The 24723-nt window shown below is 34.2% G+C and overlaps 1 protein-coding gene and 1 long non-coding RNA gene across 2 annotated transcripts; both read right to left on the bottom strand.

The window, feature by feature from the left end:
* Positions 1 to 4683: 4683 nt before the first annotated feature.
* LOC125590279 (probable galacturonosyltransferase 10) lies at positions 4684 to 6947 on the bottom strand. The gene is made up of 2 exons (XM_048763723.1): positions 6496 to 6947; positions 4684 to 6415 (listed from the first exon to the last, which is right to left on the bottom strand). Exons 1-2 carry the CDS (start codon positions 6649 to 6651, stop codon positions 4955 to 4957), a joined length of 1617 nt encoding a protein of 538 aa, XP_048619680.1. The 5' UTR covers positions 6652 to 6947; the 3' UTR covers positions 4684 to 4954.
* A 552-nt stretch (positions 6948 to 7499) lies between these two features.
* On the bottom strand, positions 7500 to 24184 carry LOC106445627. The gene is made up of 9 exons (XR_001288512.3): positions 23860 to 24184; positions 23647 to 23762; positions 22481 to 22599; positions 21949 to 22262; positions 20897 to 20968; positions 14589 to 14653; positions 14250 to 14377; positions 14031 to 14111; positions 7500 to 8087 (listed from the first exon to the last, which is right to left on the bottom strand). It is a non-coding gene; the product is annotated as an uncharacterized LOC106445627 (long non-coding RNA).
* Positions 24185 to 24723: the final 539 nt, after the last annotated feature.

The raw sequence follows: 24723 nt of genomic DNA, 5'->3' as shown, positions 1-24723 counted from the left end.
GTATCAAGCCTTGGCAACAAAGAAGCTGGAAACAAAGAAGCTGAATATGCTAATGAAGTTTCAGATGAAGGGAAGAAGATAATGAAGGGGATGATAATTTGGTTGAAGATGAAAATGATGATGGGGAGGAGGATGTTGATATGCTTGATGTTGCTGAAGCGGTTGATGATGGTGAGGATTACAGTGAGTATGAAAAAATTAAAGATGAGGATGAGGAAGAAAAAGTTGATATGTGTATGGCAGGGCATAATAGATTCACACCTGGATAACTTGTATAAACCCATCAACAGTGTAAGTCTTTGTGAAATATTTTCTCTTCAGAGAGTTCATCAGCACCTTAAATGCCACTCTCCCCCATGGATAATTCTCAATTTTTCCTATATCCATCACTAGCTTTGCAAGACTAGCCTGTGTAGCGGTTGAGTACTTTCTCCCTTCAATGAATATAGTGACGATGGCTAGGTATCCCAGCCGCATGCGATCTTACCGAGACCCCTCTTCGCATCTCTCACATGTTGCTATTATATGTTCAGAAGTTGGACCAGAGTCGACATCAACACCCATCAGCTCCCATAAAGAAGCCATCTCATATGTAACCTCACACCTTGGATTTTCCAGGTCCTCAATATAATTGCAGTTGAGACCATTGAGGTATTCAAACTCTTTATCAGTGAAAACCTCATCGGTTGTGGACCAACGAAACTTCAAAGCTCATACTTCTTCTTGATGTTAAGCTGGAAACAAAGCATATAATGAACCAGCCTTGATGTCCAACTAAAATTTAGCTCCTTGAACTTGATGAACAGTCCCAACTTTGAGTCCTTCAGCTCCTCATATTCGTCGTCATGTAGAGCTTGCCTTACAGAAAGAAGCAACTTCGAATCATCTGTGTGATACGCAATGCTTTTCATTGGAAAGGGCTCTTCCCCTAAGGTAAATATCCTCTACGGGAGTTCTGGTAAATCCATTTTTCCGCTCTGCAAAACAATCAAAAACCAACGTCTCAAATACAAACCAAACGTACTATTCTAAATTCCTATACTGGAAGACTTACAAGTAAGTTTAGTGAGAAAACGTCTTCGACGAAGTCTTGTAGGAAGTCTCCCAGTCGTCTTCTCATAGAAGGTTACTAGAAGACTTCTCATAAGACTTCCTGCAAGTCTTATGAGAAGTCTTTCAATTGAACACTACAAAAATCGTTAGATCTGTATGCTTAGCACGATTTTCAAATCTGTAAACGGTCGATTTTAGTAGTGTCCTACTGGAAGACTTCCCAAAAGTCTTCTATTTTATATTTTAATTTTCCTCTATGTTATATATATTTTTTTTTAAACGACTATAAATTACTAAAACTTTTAAAATTCTTACAATGAAAATTTTGTGAACAATGGTTTTACTTTTTGTTTGCTATAAAAAGATACAAATGATCATAAAATCATATGAATATAAGTATCATTTAATAAATATTCAGATTATATATATATATATATATATATATATTTCAATATTATATACCATATAAAATATACATAAATATGTTAATTTTGAAATTTGAATTGAATTTTTAAAAAGGATTATAAATTTTGTGATTAATGGTTTAAAATTTTTTGTTACGACAAATATACAAATGTTAATAAAATCATATGAGTAGAAACTATGAAACTTCAATTAAATATTCATATTAAAATATACTAAATATTTGGTGGTAAATACTTTTGACCGGATTTTGGAAATGTTTTAAAAAAGGATTTAGGAAATATAATATTAGAGATTAAGTAAATCTAACTGGCTGAGATTCTTTAGTTAGTAAAATGTGGAAGTTCTTATTATTTCAAAAAAATGGGGAATTTTCATGTTTACCATTTTGTTTCTACCATTACTCATGTTTACCATTACTAAAGAGACATTTTCAAAAATACATTCTTCATTAAGAGGCAAAAGACTCTTATACCCTTAATTTATATATATAATAAATAATTATTTATATAAAAAAATAATTAAAAAAATTAAAAAATTAATTTATGTTTTAGAATTATAATTTTCAGATTCAAACTTTTTATAAAAAAAAATTCTTTTTGAATATTTTTTAAAAATTTGTAAGTATTTATTTATATATTTATTAGAACCTAGACTCTCCATTCCAAAAACCTTACCCCACCCATTAACTCTAAATCTTAAGTATACATTAGTTAATCCTAGGGTTATAAATGTATTTTTACCTCTTTAAAAGTTAGAGTAAAAGTGGTTAAGGTAAACATGAAAAGTGATATTATGAATGTGACATTTTTGTTAATTTTCCAAAAAATTGATTATATTTGTAGCTATAGTTAGGCTATATTTAAATGTGAGTAGTTAGTAATGGTATAGGTTGAGAGAAATATATAAAGCATAGTTTAAAAATAATAATATTATACCTCTAATCAAGTTGAATTGTGATTGTGTTTTAATAGATTGTACATATTAAGATATATGTGATGTAAATAAGATAAACCAAAACCATTTTGAATGGACAAATGGCAAATAGTTTTTTTTAGAAAGATAAGTGAACACACTTTCCCTGTCTATATCACATTAAAAATATCACATTATCATTAGTCTCAATGTTTTTATGTAATTAACCAAATGGACAACAGAAGGACAAAAAAATATATGTAATTTGCCTTTCAAGATTTATACATGTTTTAAGCAAGAAAAAAAATTTACACAAGCAACCTTCATGATTAATTTGACCAAAATAACTATTGTAATTGTATAAATTTAAGTTTTACCCTGCGCACAGGACACATATTATCACCTAGTTATTATTATTAATAGATTAGTCCATTCATATACCATAAGTCCGTAATAATGGATAGTAGGTGATTGCCAACTATGGCCACTAGACAATTTATATTTGGTTTTATTTTATTTTATTTTCCTATTTGGGTTTTGTTAGTTGATATTTTTTCAACCTAATTCTTGGTTTTTTTTTGAGAAATGGCTTTTTTTTTTTAATTCTTGGTTTTTTCTTCGGAATCATTGTCTTAATATATCTTTAAAACAATTTGAATTTTCAAAATTCTACTAAAACCAAGAAAAACATCTTATACAATCTGGTTCAGTTATTGAGTACCTTTCAGTTTTGAAGTTTAGAGAAAAATAAACAAGTATTTTATTTGAATCGATATTAGATAAATTTGAGTGCAATCAAATAATTTTGTTTACACCAGATAAATCTGGTTAGTTCAATTATTCAGTTAGGAAAAGTCATTAAAACATCTTAGTCTGGTTTGTAATTGTATTCACAATAATGTATTTGCAATGACCCAAAACTTGAATATGATTACAAATCTATATTTCTTATTAAAAATATAAATAAAATTTTGTAAAACTATTATGGAAAATAAATAGAAATCATGTATTTATAAACAATTATAAATCATGTAAATTTAAATTTAATAAAATTGAATTGTTTTCCACATAGATGAGTAAATATAGATTGCAAGTCATGATTGTACATGGTTTTGGGTTTGGTAACATATGTTAAGAAATATTGGTAGTTTTATTTTCTTTTTGTCATATGTTACTGCACCGGTCCAATTCGCCACGGTGAGGGTCCGTAGAACGTTTATCCGGACGCGTAAGCGGCAGTTTACCCGCGTTTTCGAACAGGGTCAAAAGGTCTTTCTATTATAATGTTGTTAGTTTTAAAGTTATATTTTAGAATCTTAAATGTTTTTTGAATTATAATTTGACATATAAGTGTTTATTTTGTATATATTAAACATTTTATAAATTGATCTTATGTTTAATAACGTGTATATTTATATCTAGTTAAAATAATTAATTTTAAAGTTTAGGCTAGAAGATTATTTAAGAAATTTGCCAAGAAATTATGCATTGACAGACTTATTTACAAGTATTCTGGAATGTAAGATAAATTTAGGATTACGAGTTAGAAGTCTGTTAAACTGCAACACATTAGCAGACTTCATATATGGAAGGAAAGAAGACATCAACTAACTTGTTTAGGCACAACGTTGTTGATACACAGTATTGATAAAACTATTTGAAATCATATCACTTCGCTCAGTTACTTTGGTACGCATAAGCTGGAGGGATTACTACGACGATGGTTGAGGTCTATCCAGCTAAAAGAACTATTTTGCTAAAGTTTTCTTAAAATCTTACTCTCTTTAGCTTGCTTAGATCATAAAATTCATAATCCAGCTTACATAGATTCTTGTAAATGTTTTCTCGTTCTTTGATTAATCAATATAATATTTAATAATATATTATATTGTTTTTAGTGTAGAATTTGGTATTGTGGTTGGAAATAAAACTTTAAGTTTAATACAAAAATGTTAATTTTGATGTAATTTTAACATCAAATTTGGTGTTATGATTAAAATTGTCCTTAAATTTCGAACAACCGCACCACCAGTTAATACTCTTTATGTTTCATAATAATTGTCATTTAAAATTTTTTATTTTGTTTCAAAATAAGTGTCATTCTACAATTCCAATATAATTTTGTACAATAAATCTAGTTTTTATCCTTTTGAATAACCAATAGTTTTTTATTTAAATCATTCTTATTTAATTAATCAAACATTAGATATGAATATACTAGTCAACTGTAAAAATTTCTTAATCTCCGTAAAAAATATTAAAGTGACACTAATTTAGAAACGGAGGGAGGAATAACAAACATTTTAATATATACATGAATAAAAATTTCTTATGTAATTTCTTCATTATACAAACTACAATAATTAAAACAAAGAGTTCGTTATTGCACCACCACTAGTGTCTCAAGTTCAACAATAGAGCTCGAAGAAGGTGGATTAAAAGTGCATAGTGGTATAGTAAGTGATTGGAGTCTGAGCATACAAAACACTGCCAAGTGTCTCTGTAACCAAATGTGGAAGATATATGGCTGTCTAGAAGATGTAGTACAAAACTCTTAAAGATATCAATGAAAATTGCATTGTTGCATAAAAGGGTGACTGTAATCAACGTACTTCTCCCACAAAGGTTTGTACTTCTCCATCCCGATCTTCAACCACGGCTTTAAGTTCCCGTTGAAGTGAAGAACAGCTCCCTTGTCTATCACACGAGCATCCACATTGGCGTATCCCAATCCCAGGACATGCCACGACGGCTCTAGTGCCTCTGTTAACCCGTAGAATGTCAGAAGCCCTGGAGGCAGTGTCCCAAGTTTCCACAAGGTCCGGTCCACATTCTTTTCTTGCCAGTAGTGGTATATTCCCGTCACGTTTCTCTTCCTCCACTCAACTAAATCAAAGACGTTCATCCCAAAGGCCCACCCACACGCATCAGGATCAAAGTGGGAGCGAATCAGAGGATGAGAATAGTTCAAGTACTTGTGGTACCGGTGGAACGTCTCCATGCACGTCTCAACGGCCCCGTTCACGTTTCTATTCAAATCGATCGAAAAGAGAGCAGAAAGATCCTTATGTACTACGACGTCATCATCAAGAAAGACCATCTTCTTCAGCGCAGGGAACACTTCAGGGATGTAAAACCTGAGATGGTTGAGCATTGAGAGATACTTGGGGTTTCTGAACTTGATTGGTGTGCGTCCACCGTCGTTGTGTCCAGAGAAATAGTAGCTCTGCGTATCAGAGTCTTGGAGCTGCTTGAGGACGGGAACATAAGAAGCATTGAGCCATTTGAAATCCTCAAACTTCTGAACCTCAACAGTGACTCCTCTGAGGTTGTCCATGTTCATAGCAAACCATGACTTCATTACCGCGTAGTTGATCTCGTTAGTGACGAGATGAAAGACGACTTTCTCAGGGGCCTTGGAGTTGAGAGCAGTGGAGTTAACCACGACCGAAGTAGCAACAATGTTATCAGAAAACACACAGAAATGATACAAACTGTTATCCGTGAGCTTAGAAGCCACAGCATGGCTTCTCTCCACGAGCTTCCCCTGTAACTCAGAGTTCTGAAACCACTCAGTAGTGAGACGAACACCGAGACAGTAAAGACTCTTGGGCACTTCCTCAGCAGCAATCTGAGCATACTTGGCGCTCTTCTCGGTCACGGAACTCATCTGCGCTTCGAAAGACTGAATAGTAGCCTTGAGCCTCATGATCATAGTGGCGCTGTCGTAGTGAAGCTGCTGAGCTTGGAAAAGCAAGACAGCCATGTCGCGGATAGTGGGCTCAGAGTCGAGAACCGTCAAGGGGCGTCTGGAAGCAGCAGCAGTGGAGAGAAGCAGCTGAGAGTTGCGGATCTGAGCGCTGAGGTCCCAAGCGAACTGAAGGTTTTTACTTTCTTTGGCGATGACGACAAAGGCTTTAGCTAAAGCAATCTGGTCGTTAACTTGGCGAGCGAAGGAGGTAGGGCTCAGCATCTCTTCGGTCATGTTCATGCCTTCTACAAGCTTTTCGTGACGGTAACGCCGCTGGTTGGTAACAAGAAAGAAAGGTTCTAAAATTAAACTTTAAGTAAGAAGAAGAAGGGGAGAGAGAGATGTATAACCACCTCGGGAATGGAGGCTCTTGGTTCGATTTGAGTAGCTTTGGAGAGAATGAGGATGAAGAGGGTGATTACAATCGCGGAGAGCACCCACCAGACCACGTTCGAGATCTTCCTCCGCCCTCCCGCCCTCCGGAAATCCAACCCTCTCCTCCTGTTCATACTGAGATGCGCGCCGCGAGGTGAGGAGTGATTGGAACCCTAAAACCCAACCGAAGCTCAGATCTGATTGATTGTTTAGTCGCGAGTGTTGTCGGTTCCGATCTGCGAGCCCAGCGGCCAGCTTCTCTCTTTGTCTTCTCTTCTTCGCTCGAGGAAATTAATTATTTTTTAAAAAATAAAGGGAAGGCAAGAAGACAGATCTACCCTCGTTCCTAATTCATATCTCCTCCTCTCGCGACACCAGTTGTCGGTTTGCAGCAAATGGTCCGTGGATTCTACCGACTTTAATTAAAATCCGATAGATAGTAGTGGTATTTGAGCTTCAAAGCCACGGCTTTTCTTGGCTATTAAATTGTGTGATCACTCTGGTCTTCTGATTTGTATTTATCAGAAATTATATAAATATTTCATTAGAGATATTTTGATATAACTTTCGCAAAATTTGAAATTTCAAATGAATAACATACTAGAGAACATGATTAAGCGAAATAGTATGATCCCCTTTCTATTAATTGGAAAACATTTTTTAAGTTGTAACTTAAAGTACAAAGCTGACGTGTCAGCCTGACAGTGTTCCTCGGAATACACATTAAATATATTTTTTTTTATTAGAGATTACATTACATTTTTTGGTCGCATGGACCAACCTATATTTAAACTACCGACAAGTTATTCTATATTAATATACATATAATGAATGGTTACGAAAGTTACGCCCCCATCAATGAATCTGATTCTCCTTTAAACCAGTTACACTAATAACTCTTATTTCTTTTTAAACTTTTTGACAGGTGGTGTCCGTTACAACTATACGAAAAAACTGAATGAACATATGAAATGGGGCAAGATCAATGAACATTATAATTTAACATCCTAAACTTAAAATTGAGCCTGTCATTGAACATTCGAAATTCAAAAAATGTTTATATATGTTTATCAGAAAGTGTAACACATGGATCAAAACTTGATCTTAGTTCAAGTGATGTACGATCAATAAAACCATCGATGCTCAACAAACTTTTGTAGCAAATATTTATTTGTTCATGTATAATTAATAAAGTTTTCGCAAGTTTTTTATTTGTTTTTCTCAAGTTCTACTAAACTTAGGTTATAACGTAACATACACATGTTACATGATGGCACTGATTTAAATGCAAAAAATTATATGTTTAAAATTATATGTATATTTCATAATATGTACACTGATTTAAATGCAAAAAGTGGATTATATTGAAATTGTATCCCATGTTTGTTTTTTTTTTAAAAGGGGATATTACTTTTAAACCAAAGTTATATGTCATGTACGATAGTTTTTAATTTTTTAAACTCTAAAAAATCGTTAACCACTGGATAGCTTAACCGAAAAAGATTGTTAACATACCTCGAAGAAAAACCGGAATTGGATGTAGTTCGATTTACTTTGCCGACACGTTTTCCTGTAAAAGTCAAAGGGAATATTTGTTAGGAGCTTATTTCTATAATGTTCCTCTTCAGAGCATTTAATTCAATATATTCACGTTGGTACATTAACTTGATATGCACTCAAAGAACTATACTTCCAATATATCAAATCTTTCTTATACAAGGTAATATTGTCAAACAAATATTACAGTAAATAACGATTTGATTGAACAAACGAAATTGTTTGGTTGCCAAGCGAAACATTAAATTGTGCTCATAAATTTATAATATATTGAAATAACATATGCACGACCCTAACGTTCTCTTATATATAAAGGGGATTCACACTAGGTATTCCATCATCAGTTAACACCATCGACACTAAACCCATTCACACATTTGTTAAGCTTCTCGAGATGGCGTTTTTAAACACAGTCACTACAAGAAAACAGCGGTATTCTGACGGACATTCCGACGGAAAATGAAATCCTCGGAATTTCCCGAGGAAATTCCGAGGAAATTCCGAGGAAACCCAAAATTTGGGTTTCCTCGGAATTTCCTCGGAATATACCGACGGAATTCCGAGGAAACATCAATCCGTCGGAATATTCCGAGGAAATTCCGAGGAAAAATGTGTTCCTCGGAAAAAACCGACGGAATTCCGAGGAAACATCAATCCGTCGGAAAATTCCGAGGAAATTCCGAGGAAATATTATAGGGATTTTACAAAATTCCGAGGAAATTCCGACGAACTAGTGATCGATCGATGCGTTTTTGGACATATACCCATCGATCGATCACATTGTTACGCTTTGGTCCATCTTAGTGATCGATCGATGCGTTTTTGGACATAAATCCATCGATCGATCCGTTTATAAAAAAACATTCGAGATTTTGAAACCCCAAACACTAGTTCCTCGGAATTTCCTCGGAATATTCCGAGGAAATTCCGAGGAACACTTGATATCCTCAATCGATCGATGGGATAATCTCATCGATCGATCACATTCTTACGGCCCGATGCATCTACGTGATCGATCGATGCGTTTTTGAATATTTATACATCGATCGATGCGTTTATAAAAAAAATTGACGTTTTGAAACCCCAAACACTAGTTCCTCGGAATTTCGTCGGAATATTCCGAGGAAATTCCGAGGAAGAAGAGGGTTTCCTCGGAATTCCCTCGGAATATTCCGAGGAAATTCCGAGGAAATAGGGTTTTTAAACCGAAAACAACGTTTTGCGGTTTGAATAACACCTATATAACCCTTATTAAGGGTCTTACGTTCATTATGAAGTCAAAAATTTGTTCCTTACCCTATAATAAACACTTTTCCGATTGTATGAACGAAATCCCCACAACATAAGAGAAACACTTATACACTTTAATGAACGGTAAAGGGAATACTTACAATTCGTTTTGAAATTTTTTATTCCATGGTTTATGCTCATCTATACAAAGAATCCTCAATGGTATGCATTACAATTGTATAAGAAATGAAATACGGCAAAAAAATTGATGTTTTGAAACCCCAAACACTAGTTCCTCGGTATTTCCTCGGAATATTCCGAGGAAATTCCGAGGAACACTTGATATCCTCAATCGATCGATGGGATAATCTCATCGATCGATCACATTCTTACGGCCCGGTGCATCTACGTGATCGATCGATGCGTTTTTGAATATATATACATCGATCGATGCGTTTATAAAAAAAAATTGACGTTTTGAAACCCCAAACACTAGTTCCTCGGAATTTCCTCGGAATATTCCGAGGAAATTCCGAGGAACAATATAAATTAATAGAAATACATGCACAGGATATTTTTTTCCTCGAATTAATGAAAATATTCCGAGGAAATTCCGACGGATATTTAAGTGGCCGTCGGAATTTCCTCGGAATATTTTCATTTAACCGGGCAAACAAGCCGCCAAATATTTCGCGAAAATTGAAATTGAAATACTGAGGGAATTCCGACGGAAAATATCCGTCGGACCCAAGGTTTTATAAACTTGAAACGCATCTTCTTCCCCATTTCTCTCTTCTTCCCCATTTCTCTCTTCTTCCTCTCCGGCGATCTCTCTCTCCTTCCGGCGTTCTCCACCTTCTCTCGCGACGATCTCTCCGGCGAATCCTTTCCATTCCCTTGCAAATCATGTAAGGACCCTATCCCACTCTCTTAGGTCCTATTTGTTAGGTTTTTAAGTAGATTTGATGATTTTAGAAGGTTTTTGATAGATTTTTGTTAGGGTGATTGGTTAGGATTGTGATTTGTTGTGTAATAGGTTTAGAATTGTGATTTGGTTGTGTTGAATTGATTTAGAACTTTTTTTATAAATTGTTCATTATTTTTGTATTTACAAAACGTTTTTTCTATATAAATTCGATTTTACAAAACGTTTTTTGTATATAAATTTGATTTTTGGATTTATAAAAGATGATTTCATATTTATTAAAATATTTATATTTATTAAAACTAATTTTGTATTTATAAAACATTTTTTTGATTTATAAACACTATTTTTTTTATTTTTGTATTTATAAAAACTATTTTTAAATATACAAACCGTTCTTTGTATATAAATTCGATTTTTGGATTTATAAAAGATGATTTCATATTTTAAAATTAATTTTGTATTTATAAAATATTTTTTTTGATTTAAAAACACTATTTTATTGTTTTTTGTATTTATAAAAACTATTTTGTATTTATAAAAAGATGATTTCATATCTATAAAAATATTTATATTTATAACACTAATTTTGTATTTATAAAACATTTTTTGATTTATAAACACTCTTTTATTATTTTTTGTATTTATAAAAACTATTTTGTATTTATAAAAAGATGATTTCATATTTATTAAAACTAATTTTGTATTTATAAAACATTTTTTTTATTTATAAAAACTATTTTATTATTTTTTGTATTTTAAATATGTTTTCTATTTCAATTTTAATTTTATATTTTCGAATTTCAATTTAAAAAAATAAATTTATAATTTTTTTTTTTAATTTTGGAAATATTCCGAGGAAGTTTATCCCTCGGAATATTCCGACGACATCTTCCTCGGAATATTCCGAGGAATTTCCGACGAATTTGTGGTCCTCGGAAATTCCGAGGAAATAGGGTTTCCTCGGAATTCCGTCGGAAATTTCCGAGGGATTTCCGAGGAAATATGAATTTCCGAGGAGTTATTTCCGAGGATTTTTTTCGTCGGTATGTCGTCGGAATAGCGTTATTCCGACGACATACCGACGATTTTTTCCCTCAGTATGCCGTTGTTTTCTTGTAGTGAGTGTCTGAACTGAAACCGTTTAAGAGTATGTGGAAAATCAAGGTCAAAATCACAAGGCTTTGGAGGCAGTATTCCGCGCAAGGAGGTGCCACCATTGAAATGGTTTTAAGTGACTCCAACGTGAGTTTATTTGCTTTATATAAGGGGATTATTTTAAAGTTTCTCAATCCGGATATTTTTTTATGATTTTGACCTGTTCTTTAACTCTTTTCAGGGTGATAACACTCACGCTACTGTGAAGAAAGAATTGGTGGAGCAATTTGCACCTGTTCTAGGAGAAGGGATGACAAGAATTTTGATAAACTTCACGCTAAATCATTCTTGTGGATCCTACCGGACGACTTCCCATCCATACAAGATTGGTTTCATTGAAACCACACGTGTCAGACGTTGTGATGATTTTCCATATGCTTTAAGTGGGTTCAAATCTGCTAATTTCGAAGACATCCTCAATGGTTGTCTAAACCCGGATTACTTGGTTGGTTAGTATCTACAGATTTCTTACTTATTAACCATTATTACCAGATATTTCATTTACTAATAAGTGTATTGTGTTCATTTACAGATGTTTTGGGTCAGATCGTGGAAGTATCCCATGTTGAAGTTGTTTCTGTGAATGGGAAGGACACCCAGAAAATCTCCCTTGAACTTCAAAACCTAGAGTATGTTTTGTGTATCTAACGTTAAGTGTTCATTTATTTATAATGTTTGTCTTTAATTGTATTTGTTACAATTTTGACAGAGATGTACGACTCCCCATATTTCTTTGGGGAAGCTTTGCTATGGATGTCAATGAAGCTGTTCAAACTAAGGGTGATGAATCAATAATATGTGTGTTGCGTTTTGGGAAGATTAAAATCTGGAAAGGTAAATTAAGGAATGTTTATATATATGATAAGCCGGAGTTAATTTCAAAACTTTTTTTAATTTTTCATTTGGTTATGTAGATGAGCGCAGCGTGTCAAATGCCTACAATGTCATATGTGTCTCTGAATCCGGCAATGGCAGAAGTTGCAGAATTTAAGTCTAAGTGAGTACACACTTTGTAAGAAATAGATGAAGCGAGTTTTCATCAAAACTGAGTATTCATCTAAGTTATATTTGTTAATTGTCAGGTTACCTGAGGATTCAATTGTTTTGGCAATTGTTGAATCAAAGGCTTTGGCTCTGGCGAATGGAGTTTCTCAGAAGGAACACTTTTTTGTGCACACACCAAGAAGAACAATTTCCTACTTGCTTGAATCTAAGCAGGTATTATTTTATGTTTTACTGAATACAATTATATTTTATCAACTACTCTATTTGTTAGTCTAAAACTTGAATGGCAATGTCTAAAAATAGGTGGAGCAAGAAATAGTACTTTGCACAATTGCTGCCATTGATTGTGATATGGGATGGTATTATCTTAGCTGCAAAGTGTGTGCAAAGAAGGTTTTAACCTTTCCAAATGAAAATCTAGACGATGGAGAAGATGAAGATGGTGGTGGACATTCTTATTATTGTGCCAAATGCAAAGTTTACAATCCCAAACTTCTGCCTAGGTGATTACATGAATTATTTCTTTTAATTATTAGTTCTTTGCTAATTTATAGCTTTGTAGAATCTAATATTTTATTTCTTATGTATAGGTACAAGTTGCACATTGTCGTTCTTGACTCAACCGGGAATGCAAAGTTCCTGCTATTTGATAACATTGCTTTCCATCTGATTCATACGCCATGCCTTGAGTTGACAAGACTGAACATTGATGAGGTTAATTATTTTTTTCTCCTACCATCTTATTTATTTGGAGAAATTGATGTATATGCCTAACCTTTTTTTGTTTTACAGATTCAAGATCCAGAAAACCTCCCCCTTGCTATCACCAACTTAATTGGTAAAACTTATCTATTCAAAATAGGTATTGAGAAGGAGAATTTTGTTTACAAGCATGACACATTTAAAGTGTTGAAGATCATCACAAATCAGGATATGATTTCTGAGTTTGATGTGGTGAACTCTCCTACGGTATTTCACTGTTCTTTTCTCATAAACTTTTTTAGTTACTAAATGTGATCTTGGTGTTTAACCTAAAATGGATTTCATCTAGGATACAAGTAGCTTTGTTACTCCGGAATCATCCTTATTATCTGATGCGCCTGAGGTAAATTAGTTCTCTGCTAATTTTCTATTAACACTTTAATGTTATGTTGGTAAACTAATTTTTATGTCTTTGGTGTTTATTTTTTTCACTTTGAATTCATTAGTTCAAACTATTTTCCTTGACAGGGTTCACTGATGCTAACCAACAGTGTTTCTGAGGAAACACAAACTACAGCCATAACTCCAGCCAAACGCAGAGGAGGGCCTGTGATCAACTTAGAAGAGTCCTTCGATCAGAATTCAGTCACAAAAACCCCATGTACGATCAGAATCAAGAAAGAGAAGAATGAGAAAAGTGGCTAAGTAGGAGTTTTTTGTTTGATAGTTTGCGAAGTGAGGCATGGATTTTTTAAATTTTGTTTCATTTATTTGATTTTCCAGTTTTTACATTAAATGCCGGATTTGTGGCTTACGTAATGTTTACATTTATATTAATATAAAGCCTCATTCGCTTATTAAGTTGTATTTTCAATATTTTTTCCAACAATATACTTGTGGGCAGCAAAAAGAAAAGAAAATAAGGATTATATGTACCTCTGATCTTATATAATGATGTCTTCTGTAATCGTATACGTCTATCTGCAATATCTAATCCATTGTGGAATTAATCCTCACCTGAAATTAATTGCACGGCAAGTAATTTACATTAAATGTTATGGTTCGAATTTTAAATTTAAAGTGTTATCATTATGATCAACTGAAGCAGTACTCTGTTATATATACGCGATTTCATTAGAAAACATAAAATCTCACCGTTCTTAGTTGTTGCTATGGGATAAGCCTTGCGTATTTAGTGTTGCGCGGCTTGGGTTGCATTTGAGTTTTGTTGCCCTTAATATCCATTTGTGCATTGAAAAATATATGTACGACCCAAATCGTTCCTTCAGTAGATATTATGCAACACTTGATATTAAGTATATATTAAATATATTAATATACGAAAAGAAGGCAAGTACAAGCAATATTTTGTTTCTTTTCTTGACAGTCACTACTTAATTAAGTTTAACAATTTCTCCGAGTATAAGTTATCTTCTTTCCTTTACCGTGTTACTTGCTACAGAAAAGTAGATTGAATGATATAGGAATACTTACAACACATGGCTAATACTTCGATGTCATAAGAATTCCCAAGCGTATAATCCATTCGCCTAACAAATCTACAACAACAAATTTTTTCTTTGTTAGATAAATCATGCATCGAAGAAAGAAGAAAGCTACAGATGAAACTGCTGGTGTCAAACTGCCAACTAAAAGGCGGAGAAAAGGTTTGATTAATTAAATGTCATATTATTATGTTATTCGGATTTTAGGGATGCAATAGTTATGATGTTTTTTTGGTTTCAGAGATCAATAACAGCCTTCCCATCATTGGTAATCCGCATATACCTCAAGTGGGTTTAACCCACAGAAATGGAGACCATCCAAATGTATTTGTGGACATAACTAATACACAAAATACAATTCAAAGGGAAGCAAGGAATCAAAGAGCCAATATATTGCGACAGAAAAGAAAATTTGCTGGTCCTAATGTTTCTAATGATCAACTAACACAACCATCACTTCTGCCTAAGCTATCAGTAGAGTTGCCACAACAAAGAGGTCATGTAGAAGCAACAATTCCAACTCAGAGTAAGTTTCAAACTGTAATTATAATATAAGTTTGTAAGCACCTTTGGGACCTAATAACTTGGCTGGTGAAAATTCGTGCAGGCAGTATACTAACAAATGGTTCAGGTTTTATTCCACGCAAGAAGTTAAAAGTGACGAGGAATAAAAATCTCAGTTCCGGATTTGCCGCCCACAATACTAGCCAATCATCCCATATGAGTAATCAAGTATCTCAGATATCATCTAAAGGGAACTCATTGGAAGACAATTTTGTTGTTAGATCACATGAGCCAGACAATGCAACTGCGTGTATTTTATCTGATTTCACTGAACCTATTCAAGCAAACCGCAGCAAGGCTATTAGACAAAGATCAACTTCACAACCATCTATTATAGATCAACAAGACTCTGATTCCTCAGGTTAGTGTTTTTTGTACTGTCCATTTCATCATAATATTTTATAGCAACCTTGATTTTTCATTTAAGTCTATTTGCTCATATGTTTTAGATTCATGTGATGCCTATTGGGATTGTTCAAGCAATGAGGGAGGAGATGAGATTGCACCATCTGATGAATCAGATGATGATGTTGAATATAATAAAAAGAAGTTTGCTTGTATGGAACATGTTTCAAAATACTCTGCAGAAGTTTTTGGTGGTTTGGTTATTCCACAGACAAGGGAAGACAATATGGTTGTTTCACCTGTTATAACAGAAGCAGGTAGTCTAAATCACACAAAACAACATATCTAGCAAATGAAACCGAATTTTTTTAGATAGGTTGTAATTTTTTCTAATATAGGGGATATATACATGTTTTTGCAGAGTACAAAGATGATGGAGATTTGACAAACGAATGTCCTATATGTGGGGCTCTATTTTGGTATAATGAGCGTATTGGTAAGAAGAGGAAAACTAAAAATCCCATCTTCACCATGTGTTGTATGAGAGGCAAGATCAAGCTTCCCCTGCTAAAAGAGCCCCCACCTTTTCTTATAGACCTTCTTACAAAAGATGATGCTATTAGTAAGCATTTTAGAGACAATATCAGACCACTCAATATGATGTTTTCTTTTACATCGCTTGGAGGAAAGATCGATAATTCAATCAATAGAGGTAATGGACCAAAAATTTTCCGCCTTCATGGCGAAAACTATCATTTGATTGGGAGCATGAAGCCAGACGCAAATGAAACTGCTAAGTTCTCTCAGTTGTATATTCATGACACTGAAAATGAGGTGGAAAATCGGTTATGTGCTTTGAGGTAAATCAATTATCTTTGCACCATCGTTTTCCTAAATGAAGTACATTTACTGAATTTTATAGGCCAAATATAACTTCCCTTAATTGTTTATATGTAATGTAACAGTGGAAACGGTGAAAGGACCAAAATAAGAGCTGATTTAGAACAGTCTATAATGGAAATGCTAAGGGAATGTAATGTCCATGTGAAGACTTTCCGTAATGCTATGGATAGATTCAACAGTGAGGACGAATGTGAGGATCTATCCTTGGTTTTAATCAACAGCCGAGAAAAAGATGGGAGAATCTATAACCTGCCCACATCTTCTGAAGTTGCTGCTTTGGTTGTCGGTGATTTTCAAAATAACATGGATAAAAGGGATATAATTTTGGAGAAGAAATCTGGAAAGCTTAAAAGGATCAACGAGCTACATCCTTGCTATCTACCACTTCAGTATCCACTGATTTTCCCTTATGGTGAAGATGGATTTCGGTTAGGTATTCAAAACGGTTATACGGGGAGCAAGAAAACCAAGAAACCAAATATTACTATGAGGGAGTTCTTCTCATTTCGTATTCAAGTTCGTAATGTTGGTTCTCCAGTGCTTCTTCTTTCAAGGCGTTTGCTACAACAGTTTCTGGTTGACGCATATACGATGATTGAAACTCATCTGTCTTCGTTACATAAGGAAAAATCAGTCCAATCTTAGGTCTTTGAGCTTGAGTAAGTTTGTAGTGGCTGCGAATGATGGGAATTCTAACCTCCCTATTGAAGGTAACCGTATTATTATACCCTCTTCCTTCACTGGTGGGCCTCTGTATATGCATCAGATGTATTTGGATGCAATGTCTATTTGCAAATACTATGGGTTTCCAGATCTATTTATTACATTCACATCTAACCCGAAATGGCCAGAGCTAACCAGATATTTTCGAAAATATAATCTTAGATCAGAGGACAGACCCGAATTGTGTTGTAGATTATTGAAGATTAAGCTTGATAGCTTGATGGAAAATCTAACAAAGAAGCATGTGCTTGGAAAAACTGTATCAGGTATGTAGGCATTTATTTGTGCTCGCTATGTTTTGTTTATAGTTTGGAAATACTGCACCGGTAGTTTCTGAAAGCAATGCAGCAGAAGGTTGCAATCTCTCATCAGAAAATTTGGAGCCTGAGATTAACGAGATTAAAAAAAATTTTGTAGCTAGGTAAGATTAACATATTTCTCTTTTATTTCTTTTTACATTGACCACTGAAACTTTTGTGTTAACACCAATTTTTTTGTAGATATATCTCCGCGTGTGAGTCTACATGGAGGATATTCGCTTTCCCAACACATTACCGATCTACACATGTAGAGAAACTAACATTTCATCTGGAAGGAGATCAACCAGTTATTTACAGGAAAGGTGACACAGTTAAAAGTGTGATAGATCGGGTGAAATACGCGAAGACGATGTTCTTAGCTTGGTTTGATTGTTGTCGAGTATATCCTGAAGCCAAATTACTAACATATGCCGAACTTCCTACTCGGTTCATCTTTGATGCAAAAGACACCGAGTGGAAAAAAAGAAAAAAAAAAGGCTTTGCAATTGGAAGGTTGGCCCATGTTTCACCAAGTTCTGGAGAGAAGTATTATCTTAGGATATTGATTAATATCGTAAGAGGGCCGCAATCATATGACGATATCAAGACTGTCAATGGGGTTGTTCAACCGAGTAATGAAGATGCATGTTATAAGCTTGGATTGTTGGAAAATGACAGAGTACATTCAAGGAATTAAAGAATGTAGTTTATGGGCGTCAGGAGGTTACGTTCGGAAGTTATTTGCGCAGATGTTGTTATCATTAAGTTTATCTTCGCCGAGGTTAGTATGGGAGTCTACTAAAGACTTATTATCTGAAGATATTCTATTCCTTGAGAGGAAAAAGCGAAGAAATCCAGGTTAGTTATATTGTCTAGAATAATACAAAGCCATATCCACCTCATATGTTCTGAATGCTAAATGTTTACGTTTCATGATATTTATTTATAGGTCTTATTATGAGTGAAGAACAGATTCTGAACGCAACACTGATACTGATTGAAAACATCATGCACAGTAAAAATAGTACTTTGGAGAAGACAATGCCAAAGCCCATTGATAATTCTTATTCTTTGCTAGACAATCAGCTATTACAAAATGAGCTTAACTACTCTCATTATGATTTGCGTGAAAGACATGACGAATGGTTTGGGCAGATGACAGACGAGCAGAGGTCTGTGTATGACGATATAATTGGATGTGTTACGAGCAAAACAGGAAGAGTTTTTTTTGTTTATGGTTTCGGAGGAACAAGAAAAACGTTTTTGTGGAACATCCTTTCAGCTGCTGTTCGATCAAGGGGTGAGGTGGTGCTTAATGTTGCTTATAGCGGCATAGCTGCATTATTACTGCATGGTGGAAGAACTGCTCATTCTAGGTTTAGCCTTCCAATAAATCCAGATGAATTTTCTACAAGAAAGATTCAACCAGGCAGTGATCAAGCTGAATTAATCTACAAATCTTCTCTCACTATTTGGGACGAAGCTCCAATGATGAGCAAGCATTGCTTCGAAGCCTTAGATCGAACCATATGCGATATTATGAAGACTACAGATGACACTCCTTTTGGTGGCAAAGTGGTGGTATTTGGTGGTGATTTTAGACAGATTCTACCAGTTATTCCGCGGGGTAACCGGGCTGATATTGTTATGGCTGCTCTAAATTCGTCCTATTTGTGGAAGTATTGCAAGGTTCTGCAGCTAACCAAAAATATGCGACTGCTATCAGAACTTGGCAAGAGTGTAGCTGATGATATTAAGACATTCTTGAAGTGGATATTGGATGTAGGAGATGGGAAGATTAATGAACCAAATAATGGAGAAACTATTATTAACATTCCTAAAAATCTTCTTATTACGGAGTGTGGTGATCCAATTGAGGCCATTGTTTCAGAAACCTATGGGAACACTTTCAAAGACTCAAAAGACCCCATTTTTTTTTTCCAAGAACGAGCTATTTTGTGTCCTACCAACGAAGAGGTTGATGTTGTTAACAACTACATGTTAGATCGGCTGACAGGTACGTGATATATTAACAATTTGCAAGATCAAAGCTTTTAATTTAACTATCATCTAAAATTCTAACTGAGATAAATTTAATTTTAATTTTCAGGCGAAGAAAGAACTTATCTCAGTGCTGATAGTATTGATCCAGCTGATACAAACTCTAAGGGTGACTCGGTTTTCTGTCCAGAATTTCTAAATAGTATAAAGACCTCTGGTTTACCTAATCATTCTATAAGGCTTAGAATTGGTACTCCAGTTATGCTACTCAGAAATCTAGATCCTACAGAAGGGTTGTGTAATGGAACAAGACTTCAGATAACACAAATGGCTGATCATCTTATTGGAGCAATTTATAACAGGTACTCGAGTTGGAGAGAAGGTCTTTCTTCACCGTATCCTGATAACACCATCAGATACAAAGCTTCCTTTCAAAATGAGACGCCGGCAATTCCCTTTAAAAGTTGCATTTGCAATGACCATCAATAAAAGTCAGGGTCAAAGTCTAGCGAAAGTGGGTTTGTTTCTACGTAGACCTGTTTTTTCACATGGACAGTTGTATGTTGCTGTGTCTAGGGTTAAATCAAGGAAAGGATTAAAGATTCTTATTACCGATAAGGAGGGAAAGCCACAAGAGTCAACAATGAATGTAGTTTACAAGGAAGTTTTCCAAAACTTACTACAGAATGGCAATGACATGTAGCTTTTCATACGGGCAAAGGTGATTGCTGGTTTTGTTTTTTTTTATTGTCTAACTACATTTGCACGTCTTCAGTTTTTAATTGAAAATCAAATGTTTTGTGTTACAGCTTTGCGGTTTTCAGTTACCTGATCGAAACAATTAGCTGGAAAAGGTAATACCTTTACATGAAAGCGTGAACTTATAAGTATAGTAATACTTTAAGTCATGGATTGTTTGCAATTATTTTCTACCTGTTATTATATTTTATACTAAGTACAATACAGTGTTTCAGGATATTTGAGGATCGCAACCTTTGTAAGCAACATAGCAAGCAAGAACCTACACATAATCTTTATTCAAGCAAGAAACGTAGTTCCAACTTTCCAGATGATACATTTCAAATTTTTTCTTCAATAAAGTCATACGATTCTCCTAAACATTTTTCTGTGGCCACCAATATTTAAACTATGTTTCTAAACTGATATCCTTCCTCTATTTCTTCCTATTCCAGTCAAAGGATGGAGTTTTTGTGTTTAGCTTTGGCATTTGGCTATTGTGATGTTCTATTTTATTCTTCCTATACTTTGTTAGCAAGCAATTTTTCGAAAATTCTGCTTCCACTATGAAGATGAAAAAAAAACAATAAAAAAAAGTAAGTAACTGAAATATCTATATCGAGTGCAGTAAATAACTCACCAGATTATAAAGGGGTCAAATGTTGATTGTTGAAAGTGCAATGTGAGGCAATGTGGTATGTAAAGTAAGGTGGTTTGGTAGTACCTTTTTCTGTTATTGTGATCTTCTGTACAACGGAGAAGCTCTTCATTCAATAGTTATTTTGAGAGAACATACCTGAAATGAATGCCAGTTATATACACTTGTGAAGTCAAGAGTGTATATATCTATTTCGATTAATCAAATAGATCAAAATGATATGTATACTAAAGCAAATAACGTGTATATATATATATATATATATCTTTTCAATTAAATAGTTGGTTTTGTAAGCCCTCATATTGATAGGCTTAATATTTTTTTTCCGCGGCCTGCTAAGCTCAAAAGAGTTAATTGCATAGGCCTTAACTAAACTTAACTTGTAGGTTAGTTATTGATGATGTCAAAAAAGTGGATATGATTTGAGATCCGTCATATTACATTTAATTTGGTTGCCTTGCACCACAATAAATTCCTTATAAGGCTGATATGTGACATGTATGATTCTTTGGAAATGAAAAATGGAATAATGTTATTGCCTTCCCTTACATCATTTGTTATATATTTACATATGATTTCAAGTTTGTCTATCTTAGTGATTAAAAGAAAGCAATATATAGTTTAACCATAGACGACTTTTTCATATCAAAATTCATATGTGATAATAATGGATAGTATCAGCCGGTGTTGCAAAATATTGTATTTAAAAAACTTAACTTTTTTTCTTATTTAATTTGGTCACCTTGCACCACAATTCATTCCTTATAATGCTGATATGTGACATGTATTATTCCCTGAAATGAAAATTATATACTGTTATTGCCTTCACTTAAATCATTTGTAGTATATTTGCAGATGATATCGAGTTAGTCTATTATATTTGATATATAGTTTTACAATCTACGACTTTTTCATATCATAGATTCTTCAATCATAATAAGGTATAGTATTGATTGCTCAGACTTATATATATACTGGAGCATTTTTAGGGTAAGCTCACACCAATAGATCACGCAAATTTCACACAAATTCTAATATTCTAATATGGCGTATATCACTTTTTTGTCTGAGTTGATTCCATTTGATACAAAAAAGAGTATTCGTGTTAAGGTACTCACCAATTGGAATACGGTCAACGGATCTTTGTGCAATAGTCCTGTTCGTTTGGTTGTCGCAGGTTTCGGCGTCGGCGTCAGCGGCGGCGGCGTCCTCAGCGTCAATGAGGACAGTTGTTGTTCGTTTCGCAGACGCTGACGCTGCCGCAGCCGCATACTATATCGCGACCGCAGATTTTATCGGCGTCAGCCGCAGGACGCGGCGTTCGGACGCAGCGTCAGACGCAGTTTCCTGCGTCAACGAAACGAACAAGAGTTGACGCAGAATGTTGACGCTGCCGCTGCCGCCGGTACCTGCGGCAACCAAACGAACAGCCCTAATAACAGAGGAATGCTTTTAGCAGATGCGAAAGTAAGTCGTACAATATGTAACTATATTCATCTACACATATGAAATTCTTAAACTTATATTTAATTATTATGTTGATACAGGGATTCAAAATAGAAGCAAGTTTCGAAAATCAGATTGATCCACCAAATCGAGTCAATCTAGAAGTAGGTGCTTGGTTTGAGATATATAATTTCAAACTAATACCTGCTTCTGGACTGATAAGAACAACCAGGAGTCGATACCAAATCAAGCTAACTCCATTCTCTGCTATTTCAAAGATTGAACCAATCAGTGAATCTTACTTCATTTGCCTAGCAAGCTTCCTGAAAATAAAAAATGGTCTTTCTCATACTAAGTTCTGTGTTGGTATGTTTAGTTGTATGCTTCATGTTTTATTTTCAGGGCGTATAACTAAATCCAAAACGATTTTATTGTTTTGATATATTTTAAAGTTGACTATATAGTTTTGAATGTGTTTGTATATGTAACGTAGATCTATGTGGAGCATTGGTTTGTGTCGGTGAAATTGAGGATATTGAAGATGATGAAGCTGGAGGTGCACCAATCAGACAAATTCAGTTCTCCTTAATTAACATTGGGTTTGTATTATTTTTTTGTATTTCTTCATATTCTTAGATTGTGCAATACATGTGTGACATATAATGTCTCTCTTCTTATTACTCAATAACAGATTCACTCATCTTAAGTGTGTGGCTTATGGAAGGCTAGCGGAGGAGTTAAATGATTTCTGGTCTTCTACCATTGCCAATACAGTGCTTTGTGTACTAAGGTTAATTGAGTGGGGTCCAAGTATGTTACAACTTAGAGTAAAATAAACCGAAGGTTTCATACAATATGTTGTAATAGCTTTTATATTGTGTATATTTTAGGTGGTTTCAAATTCATCACAAACACAGAAGTTTCTCAGATTTTGTTTGATGAAGACATACCAGAAATTCAAGAATTTAAGAAGAGGTAAGCAACATCATTCTAACTAAGTTATTATTTTTCTAAAAGTTTTGACATAGTCTCTAAAGAATAGTTTTGATTTTGGCTTTGTTTTTTTAAACATAATTGCAGGATTCCCAAGTCCTGTTTTTGAATGGATACTCAATACGCAAGAAGAATCAGGGAGCTTTTTTCATATGGTTTTTTGCTTATTATTTGTTTTGAACACTCGAGCTTTTTTTTTTGGTTTTTGCTTATTATTATTTTCCTCAATTGATTTCTATGTGTAAGGTACTGATTTTTTTAAATTACTATTAAGATTAAGATTTAAGAAAAATATTTATTTATCTAAGCGAGCTGTTGCTGTTTTTCCTATAATGATTACTGAATCAATCAACACAACAATTATATTCGGAACTAACCTTCTGCAAATATGAAGTTATCTTCTTGCTATATGAATGCTTTTTGTGGGACTGAATTGACTAAGGTGAAGCGGGTTGGTTTGCCAGATAAAGCGAACCAGTTTAAGCCATCGAATCTGAAAACAAAAAACGACAACATTAGATTCGACAAATATTCTGCAATCTTACAACTAAATTTAGGTTACAATTTGATTAAGTTCAACGGAACATCACTTTTTTCGCTGATTGGGTGCAATCTGAATTGAGAAACCCTTATCCCCTATCTATTCCGACCATCGAAACACCGTGGATATTTTTTTTTTTCTGTCGCTTCTCTTGAGTAAACAGAGAACAAAACAAAAACATAGCCCATTTGCTATTGTAAGCCCAATAAGTTAGATACAATGCAGTATGGTTTACAATCATTTCTCGGCCTTATACCTTAATTTTATAATACGGGCCCAGTCCGTTTGAGCTAGAGTTTGAATTGTAATTAGGGCTTTTTTGCAAAAGTGACTCAAAACTTGGAGCCAAACAGAAAACTAACATTTTCTTTTGACTCCTTTTTTTTTTGAGATTTTAACCCCACACCTGCATTTTATCTACGAAAATGCCATTAACATTTTTTTTTTTTTTCGAAAATGGCTTCTTTACTGTCTCAACCTCATCTTCTTCAAGTATTTACAATATTGCCACTGCAATGAATAGTGGCAACAACCTTGTACGAACTGTTTGGAGCTTTTAATGCCCTTTAATGCACGTAAATCTCTTTACACTCTCTCTGTTTCAATTGTTATGAACTAAAAACAACATTTCTTTCACTTTCTCTCTATATTCATCCAAAAAACTCAAGCTTTTGATTCAAAATATGGGCTATGGTTGACAGAGCCATATTTCTTTCGTTTTGACTTACGGTTGCTTTCGTTTGAGGTTCTGGGTGGTTGGAGAAGACCCTGTGTGCAAACGAAGTCATCTCACCTAGTTTAAGGTACGAATTTGAATTTTTTTTCAAGATCTGTTCGCGTAGAAGACTTACTAGTAAGTCATCTGTATGTAGAAGACTTACTGATGAGTCTTCTGGTCAAACGGACGACTTAA

Source organism: Brassica napus, chromosome C7 (genome assembly GCF_020379485.1).
Source record: "Brassica napus cultivar Da-Ae chromosome C7, Da-Ae, whole genome shotgun sequence".
In the NCBI taxonomy this organism is placed as follows: domain Eukaryota; kingdom Viridiplantae; phylum Streptophyta; class Magnoliopsida; order Brassicales; family Brassicaceae; genus Brassica; species Brassica napus.
This window is presented reverse-complemented; position numbering and strand designations above follow the sequence as displayed.